The following is a 13,132-nucleotide window of genomic DNA, read 5'->3' on the forward strand; positions in this document are numbered from 1 at the left end:
GTTAATGGGTGGAGGTTGAATGTTACTAGCTGATTATCGTCCAATGACAAGGGAGGAGGCCTGTATCAACCTTGGACGTTGAGTGAACAAACCACTGAAACCATTCACGCATTTAACGGTTTGATATGAATGGCAGCATGTTTTAACAGCTTTTCGTAAATGCTTGCCAAGTTGAAGCATAGAATCTAGTGAGGCTACGAATCAGGGGTGGCATAGATACGTAGATACTTATATAATATTTATATTTCAAGCCAATAACACAAACTTAGAGTCCCTCGCTGAAAGACATTTCAAGGTATCTTGATGAGCCCGAGACAAGACCTCCTAGATATCACTCGTTATCTTTTGTGTATTGATAATGACATATGAGTCGGTTGTCTTGCTGAAGTCCGTTCTACATAAAAAAGTATGAGATATAAGTCTGGGGTGGGGTTGAACAGTGCCAAGGTAAACTTAACCAAGGCTTGTGATGAGAACGCAATGAACTCGGGTTGTTCAGATCAGAACTTTGAATCATATATAACAAGCATTGAAGGCAGGGAAAGTGGCGGCCACGAGTACAGAGAGCTTTCACATTTTTACCACCCGTCACCCCTTCATATTTCCCAGTGTAGTTTGTCGAATAAGGTATTGAAAACGATTCATCTGATTTACACTCTAACATCCACCTTTCCTTCCACGACCAGGCTTCTTTTCTACCCGCCACCGCCGACAAAGGAGCTGCTCTAGGGGCGACTAGTATACAAATGAGACTTTGAGATGTTGCCCCTTTAGCGGCGGACCTTGACCTCCTTGGGGGGATCGTAGGCGATCTTTCGGGACTTCAACCAAGCCCACTTGTATCGCTTCACCCAGACACTGACAGCCCACAGAGAGGCAGAGACGACAAGGACCTTCATACCCATTCGCTTTCGGTCATCCATCTCGGGCTCGGCAGCCCAGTTGAGGAATTCGACAACATCCTTGGCCATCTGAGAGGTGGTGGCGGGGGTACCATCCTCGTACTCAACGAGACCGTCGTAAAGAACACGGGCCATGGCGATACCGGTACCGGGAAAGTAGGGGTTGAAGTTCATGCCGGGAGCGACCTGAACACCAGCAGGGGGCTCTTCAGGGTAGCCGGTGAGCAAGCTGAAGATGTAGTCACAACCACCGTGACGGGCCTTGATGATAAGAGACAGATCCGGGGGGAGAGCACCATTGTTGGCAAATCGAGCAGCCTCCTCGTTCTTGTAAGGCGGCAGCATGTAATCGGCCAGCTTTCCGGGGCGCATCTGGATCTCACCCTGCTCATCGGGCTCACCGGGGTACTCGTTCTCCTCGGCAAGAGCCTTGGCCTCGTCAACGGTCAAGACGGAGCCGACGAGAGTTCGGTAGGGGATTCGGCTGAGGGAGTGGCAGGACTGGCAGACCTCCTGATAAACCTGGAAACCACGGCGGAGACTATGAGGGGGTCAGTAATTCGACACGGCGTGTTCTACAGGATCGGCGGCAGCTTACGCCTGGTGGTCGAAGGTCTTGAACCACTTGTTGTGAACCCAAGGGTACTTGGTAGCGTGAAGTCTATACGGGCACTGTTAGCAATTGGTGATGCAATAACAGTGCGGATCATCGATAGCCAGCATTTATGCCTCATCACCCAAATTGAGATGATGCAGAAACACCACAATCAAGAACCGAAGGTATCACGTACCCCTCTTCAGCAGGAGTCATAGCAAAGGCAACAGGTCCGTAAAGGTGATAGTACCAGGCCATGGAGCCGAGGGCGAGGGTAGTCGAGGCGGCGGCAGCCAGGTTCAATCGGGTGGCAGAGGCATCGCTGGCGGCGCTGGAGCTCGAGGAAGCGGCACGCTGGGAAGAAAATGGGGTCAGCAATCGTGTACATGCAATTGAGGCGCATTCAGTTGCGATTGGCGTGGCTGCGGCGTGTCGAGGTTCGTGGTTGTGATCTCTCGGCAAACGGGAAGCTCGCTGGCAGAGGTGGTAGGATCGTGCCATACCTTGGTGACAGCAGAAGGGCCGTTCCGGAGGCCATTGAAGGTGCGCGTCGAGCGCAAACACGACCTGGCAAGCATTGTGGGCGAGCTATACCGTCGCTGGTGCGATCGAATATGAGACGGCGAGATGGGGAGGTCGTTCTCGGAGTCGGAGGACAAAAGGGCTCAAGCAGAGATCATTAGCAGCATCAGACAAAATCCTATCGAGCGTTCCAATAAGCCGGCTCTGATTGGATGCGGGTCGGATCAATGTCACGTGTTCGACCACTCGCCTTGCTCGGCTGAGCGGCCAGGTGACTTCCGATGAGTGAGTGTTCCAAATTTTTCCGACTCCCGGGTTGAAGTCGGGTTCGGTTTGGTTTGGTCCATGGATACTAACAGCATACTACCTAGGACAGTAGAACAGTAGGACAGTAGAAACAATAGTATATAATAAGGTGGTTCTTACAGGTATGACAGTTGTAACTATGAGATCTTGTGGAAGCAGGCTATGGCCATTTGTATCATGTTTCAATTCGTTGAGCCATCTTTAAATGATGATCGCATGAGATGAGTGATACCTACTACATATTCCTGTCTGTTCATTAGACTCCCTCGTCGACAAGCGGCTTCGAGATCTGCTGCCCATGGCAATGGGAAATTACATAAAAAAGTTAGGAAATGCTCTAAACCTGATCAAGAAGCCTAACTACTGCCTAATTCTGTCTGCTACCCCACCCCCACCTTGACTCGATTCATCTTCACACCAAACGCCGGCGACATTCTTTTGTTTTTATTAACCCGACTTTTCCTTTCAGACTTGGTCGTCACCATCTTTGCTGTTCGATTCTGCGCGAATTCCTCTTTTCTCAATTTTCTATAGAATGGCTTCTTCCGATAAGATTTTTTCCCTCGAGGGAAAGGGCCTCAAGCTCGACACTGCTGAGGATCTCGAGCCTCATATTGCCCCTCTTCGATCTGCAGACGTCGAAGAAGTTCGTATTTTGGGCAACACTCTGGGTGTTGGCGCCTGTAAGCTTCTTGGTGAGGTTCTTGCGACCAAGAAGAACCTGAGAGTGCGTCAAACATCACCTCTCCCTGGCTGCTATAACTTACCAATACACTTCTCCAGGTCGCAAACTTCGCCGATATCTTCACTGGCCGACTCCTGAGCGAGATCCCTGACGCTATCTCTTCGCTACTCACCTCCGTTCTCAACCTCCCCAAGCTCAACACTGTCAACTTGAATGACAATGCCTTTGGTTTGAACGTCCAAGCGCCTCTCGTGGCCTTCCTAGCCGCCCATGTGCCACTGCAGCACCTTTACCTGAACAACAACGGCATGGGCCCTCACGCTGGTATCCTCATCGCTGATGCGCTCTCCGAGCTTCACGCCAAGAAGGAGGCTGCCCGAAAGGAAGGAAAGGAAGTTCCCGATCTCGAGACTGTTATCTGCGGCCGAAACCGATTGGAGAATGGAAGTATGACGGCGTGGGCAAAGGCCTACAAGCTGCACAACAAGATCAAAGTGATCAAGATGGTTCAGAACGGTATTCGACAAGAAGGTATCTCCCACCTTCTCGCCGAAGGTCTCAGTCACGCTTCCAAACTCGAGGTCCTCGACCTGCAGGACAACACCTTCACCGTCACTGGGGCCCGAGCTCTGTCAAAGGTTGTTGCCAACTGGACTTCACTCCAGGAGTTGGGAGTTGGGGACTCCCTACTTGGTGCCAAGGGTGGTGTCCTCGTAGCAGATGCTCTGGCCAAGGGCAAGAATGCTAAACTTGAGACCTTGCGTCTGCAATACAACGAAATCACCTCCAAGGGTATCAAGGCCTTCGCCATTGCCGCCAAGGATGGTCTTCCTGCTCTGAAGCGAATTGAAATCAACGGCAACATTCTCACAGAGGACGACGAGTCGATTCCCGTCCTTCAGGAGCTTCTTGAGGAGCGCAAGGAGAAGTTTGGTGGCGATATTGTCAACGAGGATGAATGGGGTGTTGACGAGCTGGAGGACCTTGAGGAGCCAGACAGTGACGCGGAGGAAGAGGAAGAGGAGGAAGAGGAGATTGTGCCTGAGGACCGAGCCGAGAAGTTGATCAAGGAGGCCGAGGAGGCCCAAGAGGAACCTGTTATTCCTGTCAAGGACAAGGAGGTGGACGAGTTGGCAAAGAAGCTCGAGAAGACTGGAATTTAAACATGGATATAGATGAACTGCATGATGATGGCCATTCACTTCACAAGGCGTGAATGGAATTTGATACCCCTTTACAATAACTTGGACAGCCAGAATAAATACATGGACGTGACTTGTTATTCATAAACCAGCAGTTTTAGGAGTTCGAAAACATGCAGTGTTTATCAAAAAGCTTTTTTATTGATTCTTGTTGGATACATGGTGCTTGAGTGCCTGGTCTAGATATACTGCTAGGAAGTATATATGAAATATCACGGTCAGGGAGCACATTGAGTGAGTTGCAGCCCCTGAAGGCAGGTGTTGAACGGGACAACGTACCTGTGGCGAACAAAGCTGCCACCCTTGCATATACTCTCTCTAGGTAGAACTAATTGTTAGCATACACTACAAGTACTTGACGAGGGCGATATTGGGAGAGGGAGCAAAATGATTTGCAAAAAGAAAAATGAAAGTTCCACCAACGCCGCCCTATCCACTTCCCTTTGGAAGCCAGTCTCTCACGATAAACTCATCCAGCAACCTGATAACCATACTAAGCAACAAAACCTAAACAGTGACCAACAGCCCATGGCTCTACCAACAAATCCCTTTCCTGTACGCACATTGGCGTATAAGTTGTCCACCTTATATGATATCCCATCGCCATCCCGAGCTTCTATGTAGATTAACCGTTGAACGTCTGGTCATACTATTCTGCTGCTCGGCTTGGATAGACGATATTTATTTACATAACATCCATAGTGTCCACCTCCGGTGCTCGGAAACCTTGGTAAGCACCGTACTGAGTTGCCATCTCCAGCAACTGCTGTTCACGAGCGTAGTCCGGGCCCATGTAGACAGGGTCTGTGGCGTGTGAGTAGAGACCGTAGGTGCTCCTCGGCTGGCTGTCGCGGGCCTCTCGTTCACGCTCTCTTCGCATCAACTCCTCGTAGCCAGAAGTCATGTATGGTTCTACCTCAGGCTCTGAGTTACGAACCCACCTACCATCAACTGCTTGAACTTGGGTACCATCCAGACTCATGACTTGTTGCTGCTGGTTCAGTCGTTCGTAACGCAAGCGGGCAAGTTGCTCCTCATGTTCCACAGTGGTGCTGCTCCAGGCGAGAGCTGGGATGTCGCCACCGTTTCCGGGAGGGCAAATGTTCCAAAGTTCAATAAGCCTCTCTTGCTGAGAAGGCTCGGCAACTTTGAACAGCTGAAGTTGTGAAGGTGTCAGAGTAGCTGGATCAACGCCGTGGTGTTGCAATACAGCTTCAACACTGGGCCCTTGCGTCTGGGGTGGCTCTGAAGCACGGCGAGGGACGTCTTGGTGTTGAGCTGCTTGAGCTATGTGTGCAGAGTGGGTGTAGTGAACTGAAGTATAGACTATGGGCTCTTGTTGTGGTGCAGGGGCAGGCTCGGGAATTGGGTTGAAGCTGAGGTTACGGGCCAGGAGAGCAGCAAGCTCATCCTGTTGCATGGTGGACGGAGAAAATGACATGGTCGGTGCTATTGTTCCTGAGAGTTGTTAACAGTTGATGCATAATATTGAGTTCAAGGGTAGTTGCTGAATACCAACTGTGGTGCGGGTTTATGTATCAGCTGGAAGAGCACGAGAAGCTGTTGCTTTATGGTTTGGTATCAGAATAAAGAGGCGACGACGGTAGCTTTTGGGTTCGTCTGCCTATTTCAGTTCGATGCCTTTTGAGGAAGCCTGGTTGAGATAGAAACGGATTCGAAATGAAGCGATATACGGAGTTGTTTCGGGGTCATGCGTAATGCAGATGAAGAAAGGAACAGGAGGATACCCTTGTTCTTTGTTATATTTGGAAGCTAAGCTAAGCTTTTTGACAAGTAGTCAAAGGAAAGCAGATAAGGTCAATAGAGAAAGAATGAGATATATGTATAAACAAAAGGTTGAGTCAAGAAAGAGAGGTTCGTCTCTTGTTCTTTGGCTCAACAGACCCTTGATTAGGCCTTGACTTGGAGGGGCTTGTCTAAGAGCGGTGGACCGTTGGGTCGAGTTGCAGGGACCGCACCGGAAGGGAAGTGAGTTGTGAGTGGGGAGACACGAACGCCTGAGAGAATCTTTTGGGGTTTCTTTATGCAGTTTTCAAGTGATATGATGGTATATTTGAAGCGCAGGGGCGCTCTATGATGCTTATTCTGGTCAAAATAAAGGCGAGCGTTGTTAATGTGAAGAATCAGGAGTGTTCTCAAGAGTGATGGAAGCGCGGGGGATAAAATACATGGAGGGGTAGGCACTTCCATACCTTGAGGTAGGTAGGTATGAAACGTGGGACAGCTCAGTGGGACACACACCTGCCAATTCATTTGCTCAGGCACCCTTCTCAGGCCATGACGCACTAAAGACACAACTAACAGAGGCACATGATGGGCTCTATGACAACATCCACTTCCATGAACCACCAAGCACTAAACTTAACGCTCTTGGTGCATCACTTGTTCTGCTGATCTTCGCTCCCAGGTAATATTGCTCTCAGATGTCTATACTCTGTCGAGGTATCAACACTTCACTCACTGGCCTCATCCACGCATTCACAGGAGGATTTGCACTCCTTCCAACTCCAAGAGCTTCAAACCCTGGTCTTATTGACCTTGTGCCACCCAATAAGCCTGTGCCACAAGGCGACCGTAACACACTAATTACTGTCCTATATGCTCTAGCTTAACGCCGACATGGTCGTCTGTTACAACTGCATTCCGTTTCCGAATCATCTCCTTTGACGTGGTTCACTCAGTTTCGCCACGTTCTCAATCATTCTGGGCCGTGCATATCATTCTGTGAATCAAAATATACCTGGGCAGCATGAGATGGAAATCTCCGGATCTTCCCACCACCCTAATCAGCTCTCTAGGTAGGCTCCAACAAACATGAGACTCACCGCCAGCTACAAAGCATATACCCCTAAGGTTTTATAGTGGTATTTTTTTGGTCCTCAACTGTTGATGCTATGAGCTCTTACCTGTCTTGGTAACAGGCGTGCAAACTTGACGGCGTGCTTAACTTGAGTCTCGATGCTAGCCTGGTCTCACATTCTCCCTTAGTCTTTCAAAGCGTTTGCGGGGGACAGAAACTATATGAGGTATTAAAAGTATCCACGAGTGATATGTATGACTGGTATCAGAGGAATGTCGTGGAAGAAACATCATGCTATAATCAAGCATCATGCTACCAGTATGTCGATTCAGTCCCAAGACCTGGTCTAGGGGAGGAAAGAAAACTCAAGAACTTGATCCTAGATAACAGAAAGACTTAGGTAACTTACCTAAGCTTAGGGGACTCTTTAGTAAGTTTATTCTATTATTTTAGTACCCTCTTCTAAAGTCTTGTGTTTTCTTGCTCCCCGAGGGCCGGTCCACTGCTTGCAATCCGTGGATGTCTGATGTGCAATTTGCCAGTTCTAGACCCCAAATCCATGAAAGGTCTCCTCCTGCAGGGGAGATCGATGCACACGGGAGGAGCTAGAGGGATCCGCCACTCCCGCTTTCACAGCCACGTGTGTGCCAGCTCTCAAGGCTGAGCTGAAATGTGGCGAACGAAGTGTGGCGCTCAGTTGCGGCGCACATCTTTTACACCTCAGGCATCAGTTCTCCAGCCTTGCAGGTAGGTACCATACCTCAACTGCAACACGCAGCTCCAGGCTGCCTGGGTGAAGGAAGCTCCAAGTCAACACCGTCGCAAATATCTCGACAACACAGCTCCCCTCCACGTCACCAATTCTCAGCCCATCTTTTCTTGCCTTTCGGATCACGCTATTTCTCTTGATCAGAACATTCAGACATCATGGTAAGTTAATCCCTACAATCGCTCAAGCCTGATTGTCGTCATTGGAAGACAGCTTCAAGTGCTGACCTAGCTTGTCCTTCACATTGTAGACATCGATAGGCACGGGCTATGATTTGCTCAACTCCATCTTCTCTCCTGATGGACGCAACTTCCAGGTCGAATACGCAGTCAAGGCAGTAGAGAATGGCGGTACCTCGATCGGTATTCGAGCTAAGGATGGTGTTGTCCTAGCTATCGAGAAGGTCGTTTCATCCAAGCTCCTAAAACCCGGTGCCAACAAGCGTATTGCAACCATCGATAGCCATGTCGGAGCTGTATGTAGAACCACTTGCTATGGCTAGGATGAGCTTATACTAATCTCACCAGGTATCTTCTGGTATGGTCCCTGATGGACGTCACTTCGTTGATCGCGCTCGTGACGAGGCCCAGAGCTGGCGACAGAACTTCAAAACCCCCATCCCCACATCCGATCTTGCCAGCCGCATGGGTGGCTACCTTCAGGCCTACACCATGTACGGATCAGTTCGACCATTTGGCATCACCGCTATCGTGGGCGGCTACGATACTCCCGAGGAGACCCCTGTCGATGGAGAGGTTGGCTCAGGACCCAAGGTTGGCGCCGGTGGCAAGGTTGAGGGCAAGCACGGCGGTCCTTTCCTTTACATGATCGAGCCCAGTGGTATGTACTGGGGTTACTACGGAGCGGCTACAGGCAAGGGTCGACAGGCTGCCAAGGCCGAGTTGGAGAAGCTTGACCTACCTGCTGGTAACATTACCCTAGAGGAAGCTGTGAAGCAGGCTGCACGCATCATCTACATTGCGCAGAAGGACAACAAGGATAAGGATTTTGAGTTGGAGATGACCTGGATCAGTGGGCCTGACGGCCCTACCAAGGGACGACATGTTGAGGTGCCAAAGGAGCTACGGGAAGAGGCCGAACGATTAGCAAAGGCCGAGGACGAGGATGATGATGACGACGATGAGGACGAGGATGCAGAGGATGACAAGATGGAGGATTAGGCGAGTTATGCTAAGAAAAATCAAAGCACCTGTACTATCACGATGACGATGACGAGCTCATTGAATTTTATTCATCTGCAGGCATCCGAATCACTCTGAGGGTGACTGGTTTCGATTCATGCCATCTGTCTAAGAGGGAATTATGTCTATTAGGGTATCAGTTCCGAGCTTGCTGCAATGCATTTCGGTACCAGTCTTGCCAGTCATCGAGGAAAGACGACTGCAACTTTGTGTTCTGAGAGTAGCAGCTGGCTTGTGTCTTGGCATAAATAACAACAACATCCTCCATCTTGGTCTTGTCGGCAGTGATAAGGGCTGACACCACGATGAGGCTCGCCGTACTGGCCGCTTTTGCGTAAGCATGCGAGTCATTCTGACCGGCAGCCTTATGAATCTCGCGTAATAAGTCTAGCATGTCATCAGGTTCGAGAATCTGGACCTCTTGGGAGTCATTGGTGGCCTGTCTTTGGCTCTTTCGGAAGTTAGAAATGGCCTTTTTCTGGTACTTTCGATAGTTAGAGATGACCTTGCTCGCACGGTCAGCTAGGGATTTGGTGCTGGTTGCTCGCATACAATCGAGCAGGGGCAAGAGGAGAGAAAATGATAGAGCGTTGCAGCGCTCATTGCGAACGTAGATGTCGAGCAAATCAAGAATTCGGTTCTTGAAATTGAGAACCGATTGCTTGGCCTTCTTCTTTAGCTTCTTGGAGCTGTTCGAGGGGTCTTGAATGCGTGGCTTGATAGTTGCTGCGAGCTGCTCGTCGATGGCGAACATTTCAGAGTCAGACATATTACCCTCAGATTCTGATGACGCGGCATCAACGTCCTTGTCGAGTCGATGGCTGTTGAGGATCTTCTCGAGTTCGTTGTCCAAGTCCTCAGGTCTGTCGAATTCGCCTTTGCTTTTTGGTCCATCTTCGTCTTCGTCCTCGTCCTCGTCTTCTTCTTCTTTCCCACTTTCATCGTTCGCCTCCTTGATATCAATGAACTCGACATCAGAATCAATCTCGATATCCGAGTCATACTCCTCATCAGCATCTGTTCCTTCTTCGTCCTCATCCTCATCGACCTCCATCTCATCGTCCCCATTGCTAAACAGTTCCTTTTCGCCCTTGGTATTCTCGCCAGATGTGAGGGGACCGGTCAAGAGCTCCAAACCTGCAGCAGAGATGTGTGGTGTAAATGCCCCAAATACTTGCTGCGTAACTTGTCTCATGAGAGATGAAGGCTGCACAACCATTGACAACAACATTTCGATGAGAGCCACGGATGTGTCACCATCGTCATTCGCGAACTTGCCCTCCTTCCAATCACCAGAGTGTTGGCTAAGTAACTCGAGGTCTTCCATAGCATCAGGCTCGGCATTATAGACCCGCAAGACAGCTACGGCATGCAACAAGGCGATACTTCCAAAAAGGCCTTTGTTCGTGTCGTCTGACTTGCTGTGCTTGCGCAGCTTCTCCATCCTTGATAGCGCCTGTTGGACAGCCGTTTTAAGCTCTTCGGACAAAACCATCGAGCCGATGTCCAAGGACGATACAACATGACATACAGAATCGCAGTTCTCTATTCTTCCGCTGGCCTTGGCCAACACTGATGCAAGAGAAGTCCGGTACATCTCGCGGACAGTCTCCGTGAGGATATCCGCGGGGATGCCTGTGTTTTGGTAGTATGCCAGTCGGGAGAGCTCTAGCGAGACACTAGAGAAGGTTTTCTCTGGAAACGGCACGTTCTCAGGTGAGCTGCACATACTGCCAACTTCTGACAGATAACGAACATGGGCTCGTAGTAAGGCTGAAGCCTCACCCTTGCCTACCTGAGCAATCGTGTCGATGGGTTTTCGGATGATTTTGCTTATGGTCTTGCCAGTGGAATAAGATGTGTTCTTCAAAAGTTTGTGTACAGTCTTGGTATTTGTTCTTTCGTCAAAGTTATAGACTCCATTCTTGCCTAGGAGGCACTTGAGAATGGGAATAAGTGTCTGTTTGTGATTTGAGGTCGTCGACTCGATCACTGTAAGAGTCTTGGTCGCTGCTCTGTACAGATATCTCTCCCTCCGCGAAACTTGGTTCATGAGGCAGGACATGAAGTTTTTGCTGAAGAGCACTTCAATGTGATCACTTAGATCAACAAAGCCTTGGAGCATCTTTTGGAACACCAGAAATCCTCTGAATTTCTGGCCATCCGTGGCACGTTGCGAGAAAAGGGAGTCTAGTAATGTCAGCAGCCACTATGCAAAGAATTTCATGTGACTCACCATCTACGACACGAGTCCAGAAGCGCTCAAACACTTCGAGTCCACTTTGTCCCGCATTGACGAAGTAGTCCAGGATGACGCTCCACGCGGGGTGCAGGATAGGATTCCAGCCAGCAAGCTTGATCTGCTGGCTGGGTTCCATGTCGTCCAGGCCAGAATCCTTTAGGCTTTCTCGCAGAATCGCAACGAGATCGCCAATCGTGGTCTTGTCAAAGGGTATCTTCCAATACTTGACCTTGAGACCGGGGAATCTAGTCTGCGCAAAGACCCAGACTGCGACTCCCTCCGGTGTCTTTGCTACATTCGCTTCATCGAGTTTGCTCAATGTGTCCAGTGCTTGCTGCGAATTCATCTGTTTCAATGCGGCAAGGATGTGATGCCCGCACAACGGTTGCATCCACGGCTTCTTGCCAGACAGGTCCAGAATGAGCCGAAGGACCAGATGCCATCTCGTGATATTGGCGAACAAAATCCCGGATTCGATGAAAGCGAAAAGTCCGAACAGGCGGCCAAACAAGATGTCCCTCTCTTCCTGCCCAGAAATGCTGCCGCCGCTAGCTTTGGTGTTCTTGGTAAGTAACTGAAGGATTTCACCAAAGCCGAGGTTGGGGAATCTAGTCTGAGCAAGATTTGCTTCTCCAAAGAGGGCTTTGAGGATATTTGTGAGTACTAAACTGAATCCGAGGCGCGAGGCATGACGGCCACTAGCGAGAGCGCGCAGGATTCGTCGATCCAACTGCTGCTGAAGAACGGTCTCAGAGACACCAGGCGCGAGCAAAGCAAGCACAATCCGAGCTGCTGCTGGGTTGCTTTCGGCCGGATCTTCACTCCCTAGTAAATCAAACTCGCGAGCTTGTTTTTTTCGTTGCTCGCGGGTCGGGACATCGGAAAATATTAAATCATGCGACATGATGAAATAAATGTCGTCGTACCTTACTCTTCAAAACCCGACCTGCCGACCAAAAAAAAAAAAAAAAAAGGCATGTTGTTGATTGAAATGTGGGGCCTTGAGGTCGGTGACTAAGCGAGAACTGGTCTAAACTTTCCTTATAGATCCTAAATGACAAAAAAAACTTAGGTAAATTAGCATAAGTTTATTAGGATACCTTTACTAAGTTTTGTGTACTTTTGCTAAGCTTTGTATACATTTTGCTAAGTTTAATCTAATATCTGATATCATATTCTGATATTTTCTTGCTTCCTGAGGACTGCTCGAGTTTAGCTGTACAACTACTTACTATTGCTGGGTTGCTTTCGGCCGGATCTTCGCTCCCCAGCAAATCATACTCACAAGCTTGATGTGTCACAAAGACTGCCGAGTCTATACGTATGGTGTCTGGGACACACTCTTCCTCTCACGAAATCACCTCTTCAAACACCTTCAAAAGCCCTGTCTTGGCCAGTAGATTCGCCGTCAAATGGAGCTAGTCCTACGAGACTTTCGCCAGGAACAAAGGGGAGATAATTATTTTCCCAATATTCTGACGTCACATTTGGGTCATTGTCTAATTATTGCCGGGCTTGCTCTAGGCTGTCGCTTTCAGCCTTAAAGGGAGGGTTGCCCAGCCCATGCGATCCACCACCAAGACAACGAGACTACGATAATGCCACAATGTTAGACAGGTGAAACGCTCACATTTAAACTCTGCGGGTCAGTCAGTCTATCGGAAGAGGCTGCAGGGGTCAAAAGTATACTATTACAGTGTTTTATTAGTGGTTAGTTTCTAAGATATTAAGAAGAAGTTATATCTATATAATAAAAATATCTTTATTTACTATTAAAGATCTTAAGACAAAGATCTCTTGACGTATTATATTTGTTGCTCAATTATGTATCCCTCTCATCAGAAGTATTAGTTCGATATTGGATATTTCTTACCACCGTAACCTAT

The 13,132-nt window shown here is 49.1% G+C and overlaps 5 protein-coding genes across 5 annotated transcripts; 2 read left to right on the forward strand and 3 right to left on the reverse strand.

Annotated features, from left to right (window-relative positions):
- Positions 1–770: 770 nt before the first annotated feature.
- FPRO_01063 (putative ubiquinol-cytochrome-c reductase cytochrome c1 precursor) lies at positions 771–2,075 on the reverse strand (the record flags this gene model as incomplete). Its single annotated transcript, XM_031219492.1, has 4 exons — positions 771–1,443; positions 1,501–1,563; positions 1,694–1,851; positions 2,001–2,075. The coding sequence occupies 4 exons, from the start codon at positions 2,073–2,075 to the stop codon at positions 771–773; spliced, it is 969 nt and encodes a 322-aa protein (XP_031075409.1).
- Positions 2,076–2,860: 785 nt separating this feature from the next.
- FPRO_01062 (putative ran GTPase activating protein 1) lies at positions 2,861–4,173 on the forward strand (the record flags this gene model as incomplete). Its single annotated transcript, XM_031219503.1, has 2 exons — positions 2,861–3,052; positions 3,109–4,173. 2 exons carry the CDS (start codon positions 2,861–2,863, stop codon positions 4,171–4,173), a joined length of 1,257 nt encoding a protein of 418 aa, XP_031075410.1.
- Positions 4,174–4,897: 724 nt separating this feature from the next.
- FPRO_01061 (uncharacterized protein) lies at positions 4,898–5,653 on the reverse strand (the record flags this gene model as incomplete). Its single annotated transcript, XM_031219514.1, has 1 exon — positions 4,898–5,653. The coding sequence occupies one exon, from the start codon at positions 5,651–5,653 to the stop codon at positions 4,898–4,900; it is 756 nt and encodes a 251-aa protein (XP_031075411.1).
- A 2,307-nt stretch (positions 5,654–7,960) lies between these two features.
- On the forward strand, positions 7,961–8,983 carry FPRO_01060 (putative 20S proteasome subunit C1; the record flags this gene model as incomplete). The annotated part of the gene is made up of 3 exons (XM_031219525.1): positions 7,961–7,963; positions 8,053–8,277; positions 8,330–8,983. 3 exons carry the CDS (start codon positions 7,961–7,963, stop codon positions 8,981–8,983), a joined length of 882 nt encoding a protein of 293 aa, XP_031075412.1.
- Positions 8,984–9,140: 157 nt separating this feature from the next.
- FPRO_01059 (putative DNA polymerase V) lies at positions 9,141–12,150 on the reverse strand (the record flags this gene model as incomplete). The annotated part of the gene is made up of 2 exons (XM_031219536.1): positions 9,141–11,194; positions 11,241–12,150. The coding sequence occupies 2 exons, from the start codon at positions 12,148–12,150 to the stop codon at positions 9,141–9,143; spliced, it is 2,964 nt and encodes a 987-aa protein (XP_031075413.1).
- Between the last annotated feature and the right edge of the window lie 982 nt (positions 12,151–13,132).

This window comes from Fusarium proliferatum (assembly GCF_900067095.1).
Source record: "Fusarium proliferatum ET1 genome assembly, contig: FPRO_scaffold001, whole genome shotgun sequence".
In the NCBI taxonomy this organism is placed as follows: domain Eukaryota; kingdom Fungi; phylum Ascomycota; class Sordariomycetes; order Hypocreales; family Nectriaceae; genus Fusarium; species Fusarium proliferatum.